Source organism: Periplaneta americana, chromosome 4, assembly GCF_040183065.1.
Source record: "Periplaneta americana isolate PAMFEO1 chromosome 4, P.americana_PAMFEO1_priV1, whole genome shotgun sequence".
In the NCBI taxonomy this organism is placed as follows: domain Eukaryota; kingdom Metazoa; phylum Arthropoda; class Insecta; order Blattodea; family Blattidae; genus Periplaneta; species Periplaneta americana.
The window spans coordinates 147,375,654-147,392,896 of NC_091120.1; the positions used below are offsets into that span (position 1 = coordinate 147,375,654).

Below are 17,243 nucleotides of genomic sequence, written 5' to 3' on the forward strand. Positions count from 1 at the left end.
CGATTCCGAGTTTTATTTTGATATGGCACAAACCTTAATGTAATATACTTATTCTGAATCTTCTTGGCTTTAACTCAGTTTTGAAACTGCACTCCTTTGCTGTTCAGTACCAACACAGCCAGCCGTTCGTACGTCAATTAAATCCATTATTGTAGCTACATATTCACTCGTGTAACATGAATAACTGAGGCTCAATGAATGGTTTGTAAGAGAAATGACCTTCTACGTTACTCTCATATTGTGAAGTGTTTTGTTTGCTGTGAGTAACAAACTAAACACACTTAGTAATTTATTCATAGTGGATTACTCGAGATAGATACGTGATGTTTCACGCAAAAATTAATAAACAAGGAACTATGACCCTCTTTAATACATTAAAGAAACAATGAATAAGCATTACAATATGTTTACTGCAGGAACAACTACATTGCTATTAAAGGTAAAGGTATCCCCGTAACATGCCATGAAGACACTTGGGGGGCATGGAGGTAGAGCCCCATGTTTTCCATGACCTCGGCACTAGAATGAGGTGGTGTGGTCGGCACCACGCTCTGACCGCCTTTTACCCCCGGGAAAGACCCGGTACTCAATTTTATAGGAGGCTGAGTGAACCTCGGTGCCGTTCTGAAAGTTTGGCAATGTAATATCCTGTCACTACCTGGGATCGAACCCCGGACCTTCCAGTCCGTAGCCAGCTGCTGTACCAACTGAGCTACCCGGCCGCCAACATTGATATTAATAAAACTAGTATTAATGCTGCTACTACTACTACTACTACTACTGCTGCTGCTACTACTACTACTACTACTACTACTACTACTACTGCTGCTACTACTACTACTACTGCTGCTGCTATTGCTACTACTACTACTGCTGCTACTGTACTACTGCTGCTGCTGCTACTATTGCTACTGCTACTACTACTGCTGCTGCTGCTGCTACTACTACTCCTACTGCTACTACTACTACTACTGCTACTACTACTATTACTACTGCTGCTGCTACTACTACTGCTGCTGCTACTACTACTACTACTACTACTACTGCTGCTACTGCTACTACTGCTGCTACTATTTTTACTGCTATTACTACTACTACTACTGCTGCTGCTACTACTCCCACTACTACTATGCTACTACTACTACTACTACTACTGCTGCTACTATTACTGCTGCTGCTGCTACTATTTTTACTGCTACTACTACTACTACTGCTGCTGCTACTACTCCCACTACTACTATGCTACTACTACTACTACTACTACTACTGCTGCTACTGCTACTACTACTGCTGCTGCTGCTACTATTTTTACTGCTACTACTACTACTACTACTACTGCTGCTGCTACTGCTACTGCTACTACTGCTACTGCTACTACTACTATGCTACTACTACTACTGCTGCTACTGCTACTACTGCTGCTGCTACTATTTTTACTGCTACTACTACTACTACTACTACTACTACTGCTGCTGCTGCTACTCCTCCTACTGCTACTGCTACTACTACTACTACTACTGCTGCTGCTACTGCTACTACTACTGCTGCTACTGCTATTACTACTACTGCTGCTGCTGCTATTGTTACTACTAATACTGCTACTATTACTGCTGCTGCTACTACTACTACTGCTGCTGCCACTACTATTGCTACTACTACTACTGTTGCTGCTGCTACTACTACTACTACTACTAATGCTGCTACTACTGTTATTGCTACTGCTACTACTGCTGCTGCTGCTACTACTATTGCTACTGCTACTGCTACTACTCCTACTACTACTACTACTACTACTGCTGCTGCTGCTATTGCTACTACTACTACTACTACTTCTTCTTCTTTTCGAAATTACTTTTACACTTTTTACAGTTTTTATGCTTTATGTAACAGTTGTAAATAAATATACTTTCTTCTAAATTGTAGCGAACCAAACTGCACCATATGAAATTTCAGAACTACAGAGAATGACGATTTCCAATACGTGTCACTGAAGTCAAGTTTCTGATGTCATATACTCGTTATGTATAATTCATCGATTATCATATTGCGCCTAAACCGGCAAACGATATCTCTTTTCCCCTCAACAGAAACAAATAGCAGAAAAGATGTCGGGGCGACTGAAAAGTAGGGAATTATGTAAAGCGAAATTAGAGGGACAGTATTATTGTTGTGTGTTTTGCTTACAAACTACAGCAACATCACAAGTGCCGACAATTTTTCCGGTAATATAATTGAGATTAGGCCTAAGAAATATTTTTTGTCATGACAATTATTTGAACACCGAAGAAAATTTAATTGAGCTTAATGAATGTTTCTTGTCATTATAGTTATTTCGGTACCGTAGGTCGAGAAATAGTTATCTGATGACAAGAAACATGAGTCTAAATCGAGATGAAAACTATTTCCAACTTATGAAATTCGACTAGACAGTTTCTATGCAGACAACTGAATCCTACTGCATGAGTACAGACCCAGAAACAAAATTTGGACCACCTGACTTTTCCAAGTTCCAGTCAGTAACCACTAAGCATACGCACTATGTTATAACGGGAACTTTGAGAACTCAGGTGGCCCAAATTTTGTTTCTGGTTCTGTACTTAACATTATTTTCCTGTGAACGCAGAGATTATAATTAAGCCTCCTTCGAGTATATAATTCACGGGTAAATTATGACGTTATAATTTAGTATAATAAATGTTTCATTTGCTTTTAAAATATTAATTTTTTATGAACCCATTTTGAGTAAAATTTAGTCTACGAATTACTCGCTTATTCTATACAATCATCACTTCCTTGTTTCTTTCTCTTATCTCAAGCGACAGTCAACTTTCCTTCTGTCGCTAGTACCCAAACTCGCATGATCTCACAAGCAAACATTCTGATGGGGGCAGATCAAGTTATTTTTTTCTTTCACCATGTTAATGATGTCAAAAGAAGTGCTTATACAAATTTTGACCACTCGACCGCAATTATGAGGGCCGTAAAAAATAAGTTCGCCGGAGGCCGTTAACAGAAAGAAAACACAATTTCATAGAAAAAATTTATTGGAACAGACACAGCAATTGTTGAGCTATTTTCAATTTATTCCTCGCCGGAATTGAGACATTTGTCTTATCATGGGATCGACAGAGAGTTGCAGACGGCTGTCAAACGCTGGTTTCGATCCAGGGCGACTGACCTCTACGACACAAGGATACAAGAATTGATTTCATTGTATGACAAATGTCTCAGTTACAATGGGGAATATGTTGAGAAAAAGGGCAACAATTGCTGTATCTATTTCAATAAACCTTTTCATGCAATTCTGCTTTTTCAGGGAAAATCACTTTCTGAACGACGTCGTAATTGCGATCGAGTGGCCAAAATTTGTATAAGCACTTATTTTGACGTTATTAACATGGTGGAAGAAAAAATTAAAAAAAAAAAATGTCTGTCCCCATCAGAATGTTTGCTTGTCAGCTATCGCTGGATGTACACTGTTCATTGTAAGTTGACTTCCGCAGCAGTCCCTATGCCTATACTGAGAATTTTACCCTCATTTATTTCTTTTGGCGTTCGTTTGTATTAAATCCTCTATGGCTTCATTTTTGTTGTTGTTTTCTAATGCCAGGCGTTTGACAATAAAGTCATTTGATCTCTTGCACTCCAGTATTTTTCAAAGATATTGTCATGATCTGCCACTGAAGCACAGATTTTAAGGTGTTCCGAATCCATTTCTTGGTTTGAGTTGAACAATGGGCAGTGAGGGGACTGATATATTCCAATTCTATGCAAGTGTTTGACCAGACAGTCATGGCCTGTTGCCAATCTGAATGCAGCTACAGACGATTTTCGTGATAAATCAGGAATCAACTGTGGATTATGATCCAGAGAGTTCCATTTTTTCCCTTGAGATTGTGTTATCAAATTTTGTTTGTTGAAGTCTAAGTATGTGCGTAGATTTAATAAATCTTTTCCAGAGTAACACGTAGATTTAGTAACAGGTCTGTAAGTAGCAGTGCTGCCCTTCTTTGCTAAAGCATCAGCATTCTCGTTTCCCAAGATTCCATAATAGGATGGTATACATTGAATACAATTCTTTTACTGAGTGTTATTAATTGAGAGAGCATTTATTATTATTTATTAGCTTCCTATATTTTCACAACAAAATCTTGCCATGTTTATTGTACTGTACATTTCACATATCGACTGTCAACACGTACTAACCCGTGCTTCAATAATTCATAGATTTCTTTCATGTATACTATGTTAGTTTCACTATGATTTAAGTAAATATGGTTACCCCAACACATTTTTTTAATACCGTTGACATCAGTATGGACTGATATGACTAAGCAGAGGCAGATTCAAACAGAGGAAAGCTTATCAATAACCCTGATGTAAACAGTCAGCAGCCTTCAGGAGTTTGTTAGTACTTAGTTTTGTTACATTTTATATTTACAAACTACAAGAACAGTTAACATACGGAAACTGTAAGTCACTGTATGAATCACTCCTCGGAAATTGACGCATCATTGAAAGAAAAAATCGGAATATGATCTTCGCCTGAGGAATCTTGTCGTATCATTGAATGGTTCTATAACGCTGTATTCATCGGATTGGATATTTCTCGGAAATAAAAAAGTATAAGGTGATGACGGTGAAGATGATAATGATGATAATAATAATAATAATAATAATAATAATAATAATAATAATAATAATAATAATAATAATAATAAAGGAAGAAATATTCCAAGATATTTTATTGAAAAGTAAATATCGGAAAACCAAAAATAAAATTGTCACGAATTTGGCAAATAGTTTATCGCTACGAGTTTTACTCGAGTTATATAACAGTATATATTTTGTTTTCTTTCATATTTGTGTTCTCTAGAACAAGAACTTAACTGCAAAATCTTGAATTTTAGGCACAGAGTATCAAACATTTTAGATCTGGCATAACAACGTTGTGTATAATTACGCTCCAATGTTTCTACAAGGCGCTGTATTTTTTGGGGGGAAATAATATTTTGTCAGGAATATGATGTCGTCGTTTCCGGTGAAATATCTCTCATGTGGGAAAAACTACATTTTTACAGTTGGTCATTTGTAGTCAAGGTCTCAAGGTGGCTGCAGTTCGTAAGCAGAAATCAATCAGATGAGTTTAGATAGCTTTAATATCGTGATTAACAGTATAACATCTTTCGACGGTGGTATTTAAACTTTTGATAACAACAAAATAGTGAGCTAGATTATTAAATCTGTTTACAACTGGCGAGACACGAACAAACCAGAGGCATGTTAATTCGGAGGAGTTGTAGTTGCATTGAAAACAAAATAGATGTGAAGAAATGTCACGTGTATTTCATTCTTTCATTCATAGTGTTCTGCTCAAGTGTAGATATTTCACTGCAAACCCAGCATTCTCCAGTATTTCCTATTTTCTGCTTTTCTATTAGTCTCCGCATGTGATCCATATACTATATATTATTGTCGTCTATTATTTGTTATATTCTTCTGCCCCGAACTATTCTCCCGTTCACTATTTCTTTTCAGTGCATCCTTCAGTAGGCAGTTTCTCCTCAGCCAGTGACCTAACCAATTCCTTTTTCTCTTCCTGATCGGTTTCAGCATTATTCTTTCTTCACCCACTCTTTCCAACAGAGCTTCATTTCTTATTATGTCTGTCCATTTCATACGTTAAATTCTTTTTCATATCCACCTTTCAAGTGCTTCTAGTCGCTTCTCTTCATTTCGTCGTAATGACCATATTTTTTGTATTTCATGTACTGATTTATTTTAAACGACAATCATTGTTTCTATGCCCAGGTTATTAATGTTATTACATTGTTATAATCTCCTGGCCTAGTTGCCACATGAGTGGTTTCTTCTTTGTATCAATTATGGGGTTTACACCTGTCTTCGGACACTTGACTAAACAACAATATATTCGGAAAACTTATTATGTATCTTTCACATATTAAATTTTATATTACCTTGTTACATGTTTCGGCCTGCTATTGGCCATCATCAGAACTGGTTGGTGCTGGTCCTGGCGCCTCTTGTTCGTGTTTCCTGTGGGGGTGTGTTTGTGTAGTGTAATGTGGAGTCAAAGAATGTGTGTGTTCTGAAATTGAGTTGCGTGTTGAGAATTTCATTTTCATGTGTTTTTGTGTGTCTGTATATTTCATATTGTTCTAGTGTGTTTAGTTTCTGGCTTTTTGGTTAGATGTGTAGAATTGCCATGTCTGTGTTGATGTCTTTGTATGTGTGGTTAGAATTAATAGAGACATCAACACAGACATGGAAGTTATACACCTTCAACCAAAAAGCAAGAAACTAAACACACTAGAACAATACGAAATATACAGACACACAAAAACACATCCAAATGAAATTCTCAACACACAACTCAATTTCAGAACACACACACTCTTTCACTCCACATTACACTACACAAACACACCCCCACAGGAAACACAAACAAGAGGCACCAAGACTAGCACCAACCAGTTCTGATGATGACCAATAGCAGACCGAAACTTGTTAACAAGGTAATATAAAATTTAACATGTGAAATACACATAATACGTTTTCCGAAGTGATATAGTGTTAAAAGTTGTGTAATCAAGATGTATAACAATATATTGTTATATTCGTGGAATAGTCGAAACAAATACCACTCGAGCTCTTCATTTATTTCGTATATATTCACTTGCAGGTGTGCGATATCGCGAATTTATCGCGAATGAATAACATTAGTGGTTTTCAACTATGATTATTTGCATAAAATCATTTATTAAACATTGTAAAACTAAATTCCTTTAAGGCGATCCCTACTGACTTTCTGTAATTTCTACAATTTTCCAGTGGCGGCTTTTGGGGCAGTGCCAATGTGCCATGTCACCATCAATGAAAGAAACGAAAAATAATATCCTAAAAAGCAGTTGTAATTATTTCTACACATTTTATTCGTGTGTCATCTCAACGAGCTCGCACAGATTGGGACGCACTCTTGCAGCATTTCTCCGCACGTTGGAGCCAGTTTGTCTGCGTCCATAAAAGGCTACTAATTCTAGATTATATGCGTTTCTTATGGCAGGCACCGAGTGGAATTCAATTTGACTCAGTAGTTGACATTCCGCCCGCTAGAGCGCAGTAATGCAGAAATTTCGCTAGATGGCACGGTTGTTGGAGACGTTAGGCAGGGAATCATCAAGCACGATTATCGATATATCGCTATTCCGTAAGCAAATTGCATTTTCAGGGGTGCATTTACTATGCTACAATAGAATTACTTGAATTTTAATATCCCGCTTTACCATTGAAACTAACATCATAACAGTCAAAAGCATAAATGTAAAATTGTAACAATAAATAATACATTTTCAATACCATATGATGTAGGTCCTAACTTAAATCAAAATTATGGTGGAGGCAAGGGAGCTTAAATTTAATGATATAGTAGGAAATAGTTAAGTGAACTCTACATGGTTGAGTATTTGATATTGGAACACGATTCAATTATTCTAATGTTATATAGGATTCAATCCAGAACACAGGTATAACGTTCTTTTCTACCTAACAACGTAATAATTTTTAAATGTACCGTAAGTAAACAGAACTTGCAATTATTTTTAAATCTAAGTTAACCGTACTTAAATTATTACAAGTTTTAACAAACTTCACAGTTGATTTGATACAATCCTTATATAGTGAGTTCCCATTGCAAGTTATTGTTACACTCCAACATTCCAAACAACAATGGTGATGATTATGGGGATATAATTTTTATACACTAAAAGATATAATAAGAAAACAGAATGTTAGCACTAGTTGAGCATAGAAATCACAGTCTTAAACAAATGTCACATCGGTATTAAATCCTTGTTTCTCTTTCCATTTTAAAATATAGAAATAACAGTTTCCATTTCAAAATATATAAATAAAAGTTTTGATACCCGTTTTGAGGTCAGACGGTTCTCTTTCAGGGTGGGAGTTGCTCTTCTGCCTTGGAGAACATTAATAACAATATTAAAACAGTAGTAGATAAACCTCCCGTCTGTCTCACGTTCGCGCTTGCTGCATTTTGAATTTGGTGCATTCGAATTCCAGTCCAGCCAATTAGAACAAGGTATTGAGTGAGGTTGCACAATTATGTAACTGTCCATCTTCAGTATCGCCATCTCTCGGAAACTATCGGAGTTGTCTAGTGTGGATTTTGTTGTTGTTAACAATGATAATAATCCACAAAAAAAAAATCGATAAATTTATGAGAAAACCGATGTATTATACGATATATTGAATCAAAATTTCGTTATCGATATATCGCTATATCGAAACGAAAATATCGGTATTTCGTAAAAACCGATATATCGTTCCCCCATCTCTATTCAAAACTAATGCTCACAACTTGGATTTGAATGTGTAAATTATTATCCATTTAGCTATATTGAATGCAGAGATAGTTAGTCGTGGTTCTTTTTAGAAATATATATATTTTTTTTCATATTATGTAACATTATTTGTTAATTTTGTGTAATATTTGCTTTATTTCGCGGCAACTGAATATCGCTACACTGTTGCTATTTAGTGTTGATGCTTTTGTTAACAATACATGAGATCTATGCAGGACATGAACATGTGTTATTCAGGCCGCTGCCTTGGATTCATCGGCTTGTTTAAATAAAGTGGAAATGTGTTCATTTATTATCTATATCATTGTTCATCCCGTGTGCTTTTGCTCTTAATTTCACTAGTTATAAATGTTATTTGTATTTGACTTGACAATACTAAGAAAGTTTTGCATTATCTGTATTTGTAGATTACGTTATTAGTTTCGGAAATGTTATTGTAACTGTTACTAGGTGCATTATTAACTGCACACCTGGTAAAATAGCTGGTTTAATTAATGTGTTTTATTTAACATAATGTAAACGTGAGCTGTGATTATCACCTTTCACTAGGGTGATTTGCGTGCAACTTTTTTTTTTTCGTGTTTGCCTTACCGGCCACCACTGCAATTTTCATTATTCCATATTAAAAATTTGATGTCAGTTTGTTAAAATACATGTGCATAAATGTTCTGAAAATCTTGTGTTGAAAAACATGTCCAGAAAATTGTTTATATTTTTTTTATTTAAAAATCATTTTTATTTTAGTAAGCATTTATATGGGCCTCACATAAAAATAATAAATTTACTAAAAGTTTAAAATGAAGCTTAAGATTCCCTACAATGGAATGGTGATTTTTTCTGATAAATATACTTGATTAGAAAAAAATAAACTTGGAACATTTGACCTTTTTCGGCCTTTCAAATTCACTGTGCAACATATAGAAAAATCGCAGCTTTTTTAATAGCAATCATATGTATTAAATGAATACAGCGTTTCACGCACAGACCTGTTGTGAATGTGTGTGCAAAGTTTCATTACTCTAGGTGTAGTCATTCAGGATATATCTTATTTCTAGTAAGTGAAAATGTAAAAACTATAATTTGCAGTAAAATTAAGATCACTTTAAAATTTACAATATGCTTTCGTCGATAGAGTAATGACTTATATTGGATAAACGTAGAGTAAAGATACCGCAATGAAATATTCGCTAGGTACTGTATTGAAGAAAGAGTAGCTTTTTGGCTTCATATTTAAAACAATGAAGAATATGACTAAAAATTGATAAAAGCTCAGTAATGTGTCCCCCTTAAATCTGTGTGAAAATTAGAACAGCCTGTGACTTATCAAAGCAGAAAATTAAAAATTTGTAATAATTACAGAATGTCGGAACTAGTGAGGGATCGCATGGAGCGACCGTGGCTGCATCCTGACTTCCTTCATCAGCTGTCCAGTAATGGAAGGAAACAGAAGAAGTGTCTTAAGATTCTCCATGGATTCACAAATAAGGTAAATATATTATTGATTTATAGTACATTTACTTCGCCTTCTTCTTCTTCTTCTTCTTCTTCTTCTTCTTCTTCCTCTTCTTCTTCTTCAATATTATTTTTCACATTTCTATATGTTTCGTCCTTGATTGTGTAATATTTGGATTGTTTTCCGTTAAATCCAATCTATTAGCGTTATGTCAATGCCAGAGACGTATGTTTACCATCTCATAAAAAGTGAGTTCTGTTTTGCCAAAGAGGGGAGTATTCCTTGCCGGCCCAGTATTAGACGACTGGAGTGTTCACCCTCTGCGTCACCCGTGTTGAAAATTTAACTGAAATACACCACAATACTGATGTTATAAGCATTATTTCATTTCATTTCAGGTTATACAGGAAAGAAAGCTGAAGGTAAAATCCCAACAAGGTCAACAAAGTCAAGAAAGAGAAGAAGATGAAGTTTTAGGTAAGCCTAAGTTATGTTACTTCTGCATTTTATTGTATACGTTTCATTTGAAAGTCCCGCGCCGTGGCATCGTGGTCTAAGCATCCTGCCTAGGACTCGCGTTACGGAATGCGCGCTGGTTCGAGTCCTCATGGGGAAGAAATACGATAGGTAGCGAAATCCGGTTGCGAATGTCAGCTATAACGGCTGGGGGGATCATTGTGCTAACCACACGATACCTCCATTCTGGTTGGATGATCGTCCACCTCTGCTTCGGCATGTGGGCGTGAGGCCAGCAGCCGGCCGGTCGGTCTAGGCCCTTCACGGGCTATAGGACTACGCATTATTTTCATTTGAAAGTGACAAATTTATGAGGATATGCGATGCAAATGATTTCAGTAAACAAATTTCATATGGTATGTTTTTTCTTCTGCCTATTTTGTTTTATAAAGAATTGCATTATCTTATTGAGATCAAACGTTGTTGTAACTTAAAATCTCCTTTTCGATGAGTATTTAATAGTCACGTGTGTTGTAGTAGTTTCAATCCTAAGGAATGCGTATTACAATTTTTCTACGCATTTGTGAGGTTTGTGGTCTCAGACTGCTGTGGGATGTGGGTTGTTACCTTTCTTCGGCTCATGTCATTGTAATTCCATCTTTCCATCATACATTTTATTAACACTTGTAAATGCTCAGTTCATACAGAACTGTTGAGGGAGGTGTATAGAGAAAATATTACATTTTTGTACAAGTGTAGTTATATCTTTTCCGTAAATTATTCCTAATATCCTACTCTACTGTACATACTTGCAAAGTTTCATGGGCGTAAGACGATTAATAACCCTCCTAATGACGTCATTATTAAAGATCCGCGCAGCCGCCGGGGAGCTTGCCTGGCGATCCGAAGTTGCTTTCGGGAGCGGGTTCGATTCCTGCTTGGGCTGATTACCTGATTGGGTTTTATCTGAGGTTTTCCCAACCATAAGGCGAGATTATTTAGCGTCGATGGGATTGGTGATAGCGAAATGATATTTGGCTAGATGAGGTCGAGGATTCGCCATAGATTACCTGACATTTGCCTTATGGTTGGGGAAAACCTCGGAAAAAACCCAACCAGGTAATCAGCCCAAGCGGGAATCGAACCCGAGCCCGAACGCAACTCCGGATCGGCAGGCAAGTGCCTTAGCCAACTGAGCTATGCCGGTGGCCTAAAGGCGAATTAGAAATCTTAATAAAAGATGGCAAGTACAATAATAACTTATGCTTTGGAACGAGGAAGTACAGTATTCAATCATAGATTACAAAAAAAACGAGAAGAACTGGAAGAAGCAGGTGCAAATTCAAACGCAGATATGTCTTCTTTCAAAGGTTTTATTTTATCTAGGAACATCCGAAACAAAAAAGGGAAGGTTGTAACATTTTGTATCACTGTGATATTAAGGAAGATTTTGTCATCTAGTCTGCTGTCAAAAAATCTGGAAGTGAGGATTTATATAACAGTTATATTACCGGTTGTTTTGTATGGTTGTGAAACTTGGACTCTTACTTTGAGAGAGGAACAAAGATTAAGGGTGTTTGAGAATAAGGTTCTTGGGAAAATATTTGGGGCTAAGAGGGATGAAGTTACAGGAGAATGGAGAAAGTTACACAACGCAGAACTTCACGCATTGTATTCTTCACCTTACATAATTAGGAACATTAAATCCAGACTTTGAGATGGCCAGGGCATGTAGCACGTATGGGCGAATCCAGAAATGCATATAAAGTGTTAGTTGAGAGGCCGGAGGGAAAAAGATCTTTGGGGAGGTCGAGATATATTAAAATGGATTTGAGGGAGGTGGGATATGATGATAGAGAGCAGATTAATCTTGCACAGGATAGGGACCGATGGGGGCTTATGTGAGGGCGGCAATGAACCTTTGGGTTCTTAAAAGCCATTTGTAAGTAAGTGATATTAAGGACACTTGGCAGTTAAAGGACTTCTTGGAGCGCTTTTAAATTAGAATCCTTTAAACTTTTGTATTTTTAATACTGTACTACTAAAATAAATTAAACATTACCACAGTAGAAATTAAATAAAAATTATTTGTTGCATGATAAAAGTAATCAGTATTTTTCCACAGGTTCATTTATAAAAAATATTTATCAGGGCCTCAATTATGATATTATTGTTTGTTTGAAAACATGCTAAGTGCATTTTTCTCAGGTAATTTTTTTCTCTATGGCTGTAAAATATTGATATATTGTTCTAACCAACTTTTCTAGCAATTTAAACCTGAAATTTGATAAAAAAGAAACATATTAATTGAAAGAAAAATAATTATATCTTCTTCATGTATCTTTAACTTTCTGGGGTGAACATAACAGTATTAAAACAAAAAAATAAATCATGTTGATTAATAATTTCAGCTATGAATTGTAGAATTTATTCTTAAAACAGTACAGTGAAATTTGTGTTAATGTATGCCAAATAGTTCCTAAGAAAAGTGCACCTATATATGTGCAAATAATCATCCGTTTTCAGCCTCTTAATGGTTGGTAATGAACCATAATATGCCGTTGCCTCACATATGCCGCTTTTGTACTCACAATGGGATACGGGTGATCATGTTGAGTTTACTTTACCCTTTCGTAAGAAATTGCAATAGCCTATAATTTTGTATCGTTTCTTCCATTTACCTTCTTTCCCCTCATTCTCATTTAGTTTTTCCTCTCTCTCTCTTTTTTATACATATTACATATTATACTTCAAGTTAATTTATCTTATGTGCAGCTATCGGTATTCGATCCAAGAACCTTTCGATTTAGAGTCAGACGCTTTACCACTACGATGTGAAGTGATTAGACAACTTCTCTTAAAATATTCCACTTATTATTATTTGTTGTTTATAAATAACCGTTAATAGATGACGTCAGGTTAAAGGCTACTTCCTGGAACTGAGGTGAGTAGAAATTGCTTCGTTTTAAGGCTGGTTCACAATAAACCGGGAACGGAAACGACAACGAGAGCGAGAATGGAAATAATTTTAAAATAAATATGCTTAAATGTGAGCATTCACAATAGCTGTTAATTGTAAATACTAACATTTAAATACATTTATTTTAACAATATTTCCGTTCTCGTTCTCGTTTCTGTTCCCAGTTTGTTGTGAACCAGCCTTTAGCTGTGTCTCAGTCTAATTCGGAATGTAATTCTATATTTGTTGGAATAGCCCCCCAAAGTACCCCACTTGAGGATGTCGCACCCAAACCTCCACTAGCGTATAATAAAAATAATAAACAACATTAAGTCAAATTAAATACACAGGGGAAACGAGTGGTATTTCCAGGGAGGTTAAGTTAGTGGAGCAGAATGAATCTGTGAGAGGGAAAATTTAAATTTATAAATCAGATTAATTTATTGATTTATTAAGTAAACGAATGTTGTAGGAGTAAAACAATAAATTATTATTCAGTGTGCTGAGTCATCGTTAAAAGCAAGCCGCACACTCATAAAAGCAGGTCGGAAAACTCAGACAGCGAAAACATATGAGCACAAAACCGGCATATAACTCAAGGCCATAATATGGTTAATTACCAATTTTTTAATAAACCTATGAAAAATTATTACTTACTAGACCTACATAAGTAAAATGATTCTTAAATAAAATTAGTTTATGTTGTGTTAAAGTTTCAATTAATTACGTCTAGTAGTATCTTTCAAAAATAAAAAGGTTTAACATTTTCTAATTGTTAACAAACTTTCGAAGCAGCCCTCTTACTATCCATTGTTCTAAATGACTGTACTCAACTTAATTCTGTGTTCTAGGAGGAATTTTGTCTGACTTCATCACCTTTTTTGTGTGCATAGGCCTATAGATAATTTTACGAAGAATTGTGAAAAAATTATTGCGTTTGTGTACTTAAATTGTAAAAGTTTTAAATACAGTGAACTCTCCTTGGGCCTGTATTAAATTATTAATTTTGAATAGGTATTTTTAATAACAGCTCAAGAAAATAGGTTAAAACGAGCATTTCATTCACAACACATTATGAAGAACTGAATTATCATGAAATGCATAAAATATTTGAGAAAGTACTATGTGTTAACTTCGTGAAATTCATTATTTAGAGTTGTAACATGTATTTACGCCCGTGTGGCGGGGGTCGTATAAATTAACCTAAAAGGGAGAGGTGTCCCGCGCCGTGGCGTCGCGGTCTAAGGCATCCTGCCTAGGACTCGCGTTACGGAATGCGCGCTGGTTCGAGTCCTCTTGAGGGAAGAAATTTTCTCATGAAATTTCGGCCAGTGTATGGGACCGGTGTCCACCCAGCATCGTGATGCACTTGGAAAGCTACGATAGGTAGCGAAATCCGGTTGTGAATGCTAGCTATAACAGCTGGGGGGATCATCGTGCTAACCACACGATACCTCCATTCTGGTTGGATGATCGTCCACCTCTGCCTCGCCATGTGGGCGTGACGCCAGCAGCCGGCTGGTCTGTCTAGGCCCTTCACGGGCTGTAGCGCCACGGATTATTATTAAAAGGGAAAGGTTATACTAAGGTAAAGAAAGAAAGAAAGAAAGAAAGAAAGAAAGAAAGAAAGAAAGAAAGAAAGAAAGCATGTATTTACGTAAATGTTGCAGTAAAGTGGAATTCAAAAGCAATTTTTAATTAAGTTAGGAGTTGATGAAAATGTACTAATACTATTTTTTTTATCTTGAGAAAATTCTGTTTTAACGTTTACAATCCCGACGAGGTGGAGGATGTGTGATAATTTATTGTAATATGTTTCATTGTTCATCAAATACAAAAACTTAAAAGAAGAGACCAAAATGATATTGTAGGTAGCAAATTGGTTGAAGTATTATAGACACAAAAATTAGAATAGGATCATTTTGACCGAATCTATAAGTATTTTAATTGTATTAATTAATTTATGCAAATTTTAATTTTACTACTCGTAATATTCAACTCATTTTCTCCGGGTGAAATAAGTTAGTCGTTAGCGAACCAATTGTTTTTCAGTGTATTAAGTAAGTAATTATTTTCCAGGAAAGAAGAAAAGAATGGCATTCTTGGATCTCTTGTTGGAAGTTTCCGAGGGAGGAACCAAATTAACAGATGAGGAGATCCGTGAAGAAGTGGACACATTTATGTTTGAGGTAAATTAGAAATTGTAAAATTCACCTTGAGTGGATAGCCAAGTAAAATCATTACTCTTGTACTTGTACCGTTCTAGACATAAGCAGCAACAAGCTATTCTTTTGATAGGAAAATATCACCACTTTTAGTACTTCTTAACAGAGTTCTTAATATATATGGCTGCCGTAGGACGGGATCTGGCTCCCGAGCAACTGGTCGAGCATCAGTCCGTAAAATGCTGCCTACAGCGGCAGAAGCAAAACTGTATTATGAAACCTAACTTATAGTAGATTTTGAAAGTGTTATCTTTCTCCTCATATACAAATTTGATATCGTGAGAATATTTTGTCACTCACTCGTCTAAACTCAACAACTGAAATTCTTATTTCAAGTTCAGTACTTGTCTGGAGTTCCTCTAATATGTGCGGATTCGTGCGAAACGCTTCGTCTTTGAAACTACCCGATAAATAGAGAAATTAAGAAATGGAGAAAGAAAGAAAAATTAATAAAAGAGAAAGAGAGAACTCAGAAAATGTAAAAAGAAAGAAAAAATGAGAAAAGAAAAGAAGAAATAGCTGAATTAAGAAATGAATGAAGAAATAAATCTCCAAAAGAAGAAGAAATAAAGAAATCAGGAAATATAAAGAGAAAGAAGAAATGAAAAGAAAAATAAGAAATAGAGCAGTCAAGATACCTAGTAACAAATAAAACTTCAAAAAATACTAAAAATTGATAAATCGAGAAATGAAGACGAAAAGAGGAAATTATATAGAAAATAAATAGAGAAATCAGGAAAGATAGGAGGCATGGAAAAGAAAAGAGAAAGGGAGAGAAATTAAGAAATTAGGAAAGAAAGTAAACATCAAAAAAGAAAAAAAAATGAGAATTTGTGAAATGGAGAAAGAAAGCAAAATGAAGAAAGAAAAAAATAAGAAATATAAAAATCAAGAAATAGAGGAAGAACTCGATGGGAGTAGAGTAGGAAAGAACGTTTGACGCGACTGCAGGCCAGTGCAGTGTAATTTACCCAGGACTCATATGCCGTATATGGGGCAGCTATATATTTTAATTACTCTATACGAGACTAAGTCGATCAAGTAGTGATATAATAATAGTAATAATATTATTACAATAATAAATAAATTGTAATATGTTTACTATTTTTTTATTTACGTGAACATATTTTAAGATCTTCTGTCATTGAATGCATATGGCGAAAAACAAAAAATCAGGCTACATTTTTTGTGTGTTTCACTGAGAGTTCACTGCATTTAGACGCTTTCCTGTAGTATGGGAAAAATTGAGTATTGCTGCTTATTCGATCTCCTTGAATTTATATTTGTTCATATTAAAAATTATTAAACATGCGTGCAGTGACTTACGTAAATTCCTGCTCTTGTTGTAATGTTGATAAATAATAATAATAATAATAATAATAATAATAATAATAATAATAATACTTACTTACTTACTTACTTACTTACTTACTTACTTACTTACTGGCTTTTAAGGAACCCGAAGATTTCTTGCCGCCCTCACATAAGCCCGCCATAGGTCCCTATCCTGAGCAAGATTAATCCAGTCTCTATCATCATATCGCACCTCCCTCAAATCCATTTTAATATTATTTTCCCATCTACGTCTCGGCCTCCCCAAGGTCTTTTTCCCTCCGGCTTCCCAACTAACACTTTATATGCATTTCTGGATTCGCCCATACGTGCTACTGTACATGCCCTGTCCATCTCAAACGTCTGAATTTAATGTTCTTAATTATGTCAGGTGAAGAATACAATGCGTGCAGTTCTGC

The 17,243-nt window shown here is 35.5% G+C and overlaps 1 protein-coding gene across 4 annotated transcripts in view; it reads left to right on the plus strand.

Annotated features, from left to right (window-relative positions):
• LOC138698289 (cytochrome P450 4C1-like) overlaps positions 1-17,243 on the plus strand; it is a 67,252-nt gene that overhangs the window by 25,802 nt on the left and 24,207 nt on the right. For all 4 annotated transcript variants that reach the window (XM_069824087.1, XM_069824085.1, XM_069824084.1 and 1 more), the window contains exons 7-9: positions 9,759-9,885; positions 10,251-10,329; positions 15,347-15,456. In XM_069824087.1, coding sequence (XP_069680188.1) covers positions 9,759-9,885; positions 10,251-10,329; positions 15,347-15,456 — 316 coding nt within the window. The remainder of the gene's footprint in view (positions 1-9,758; positions 9,886-10,250; positions 10,330-15,346; positions 15,457-17,243) is intronic.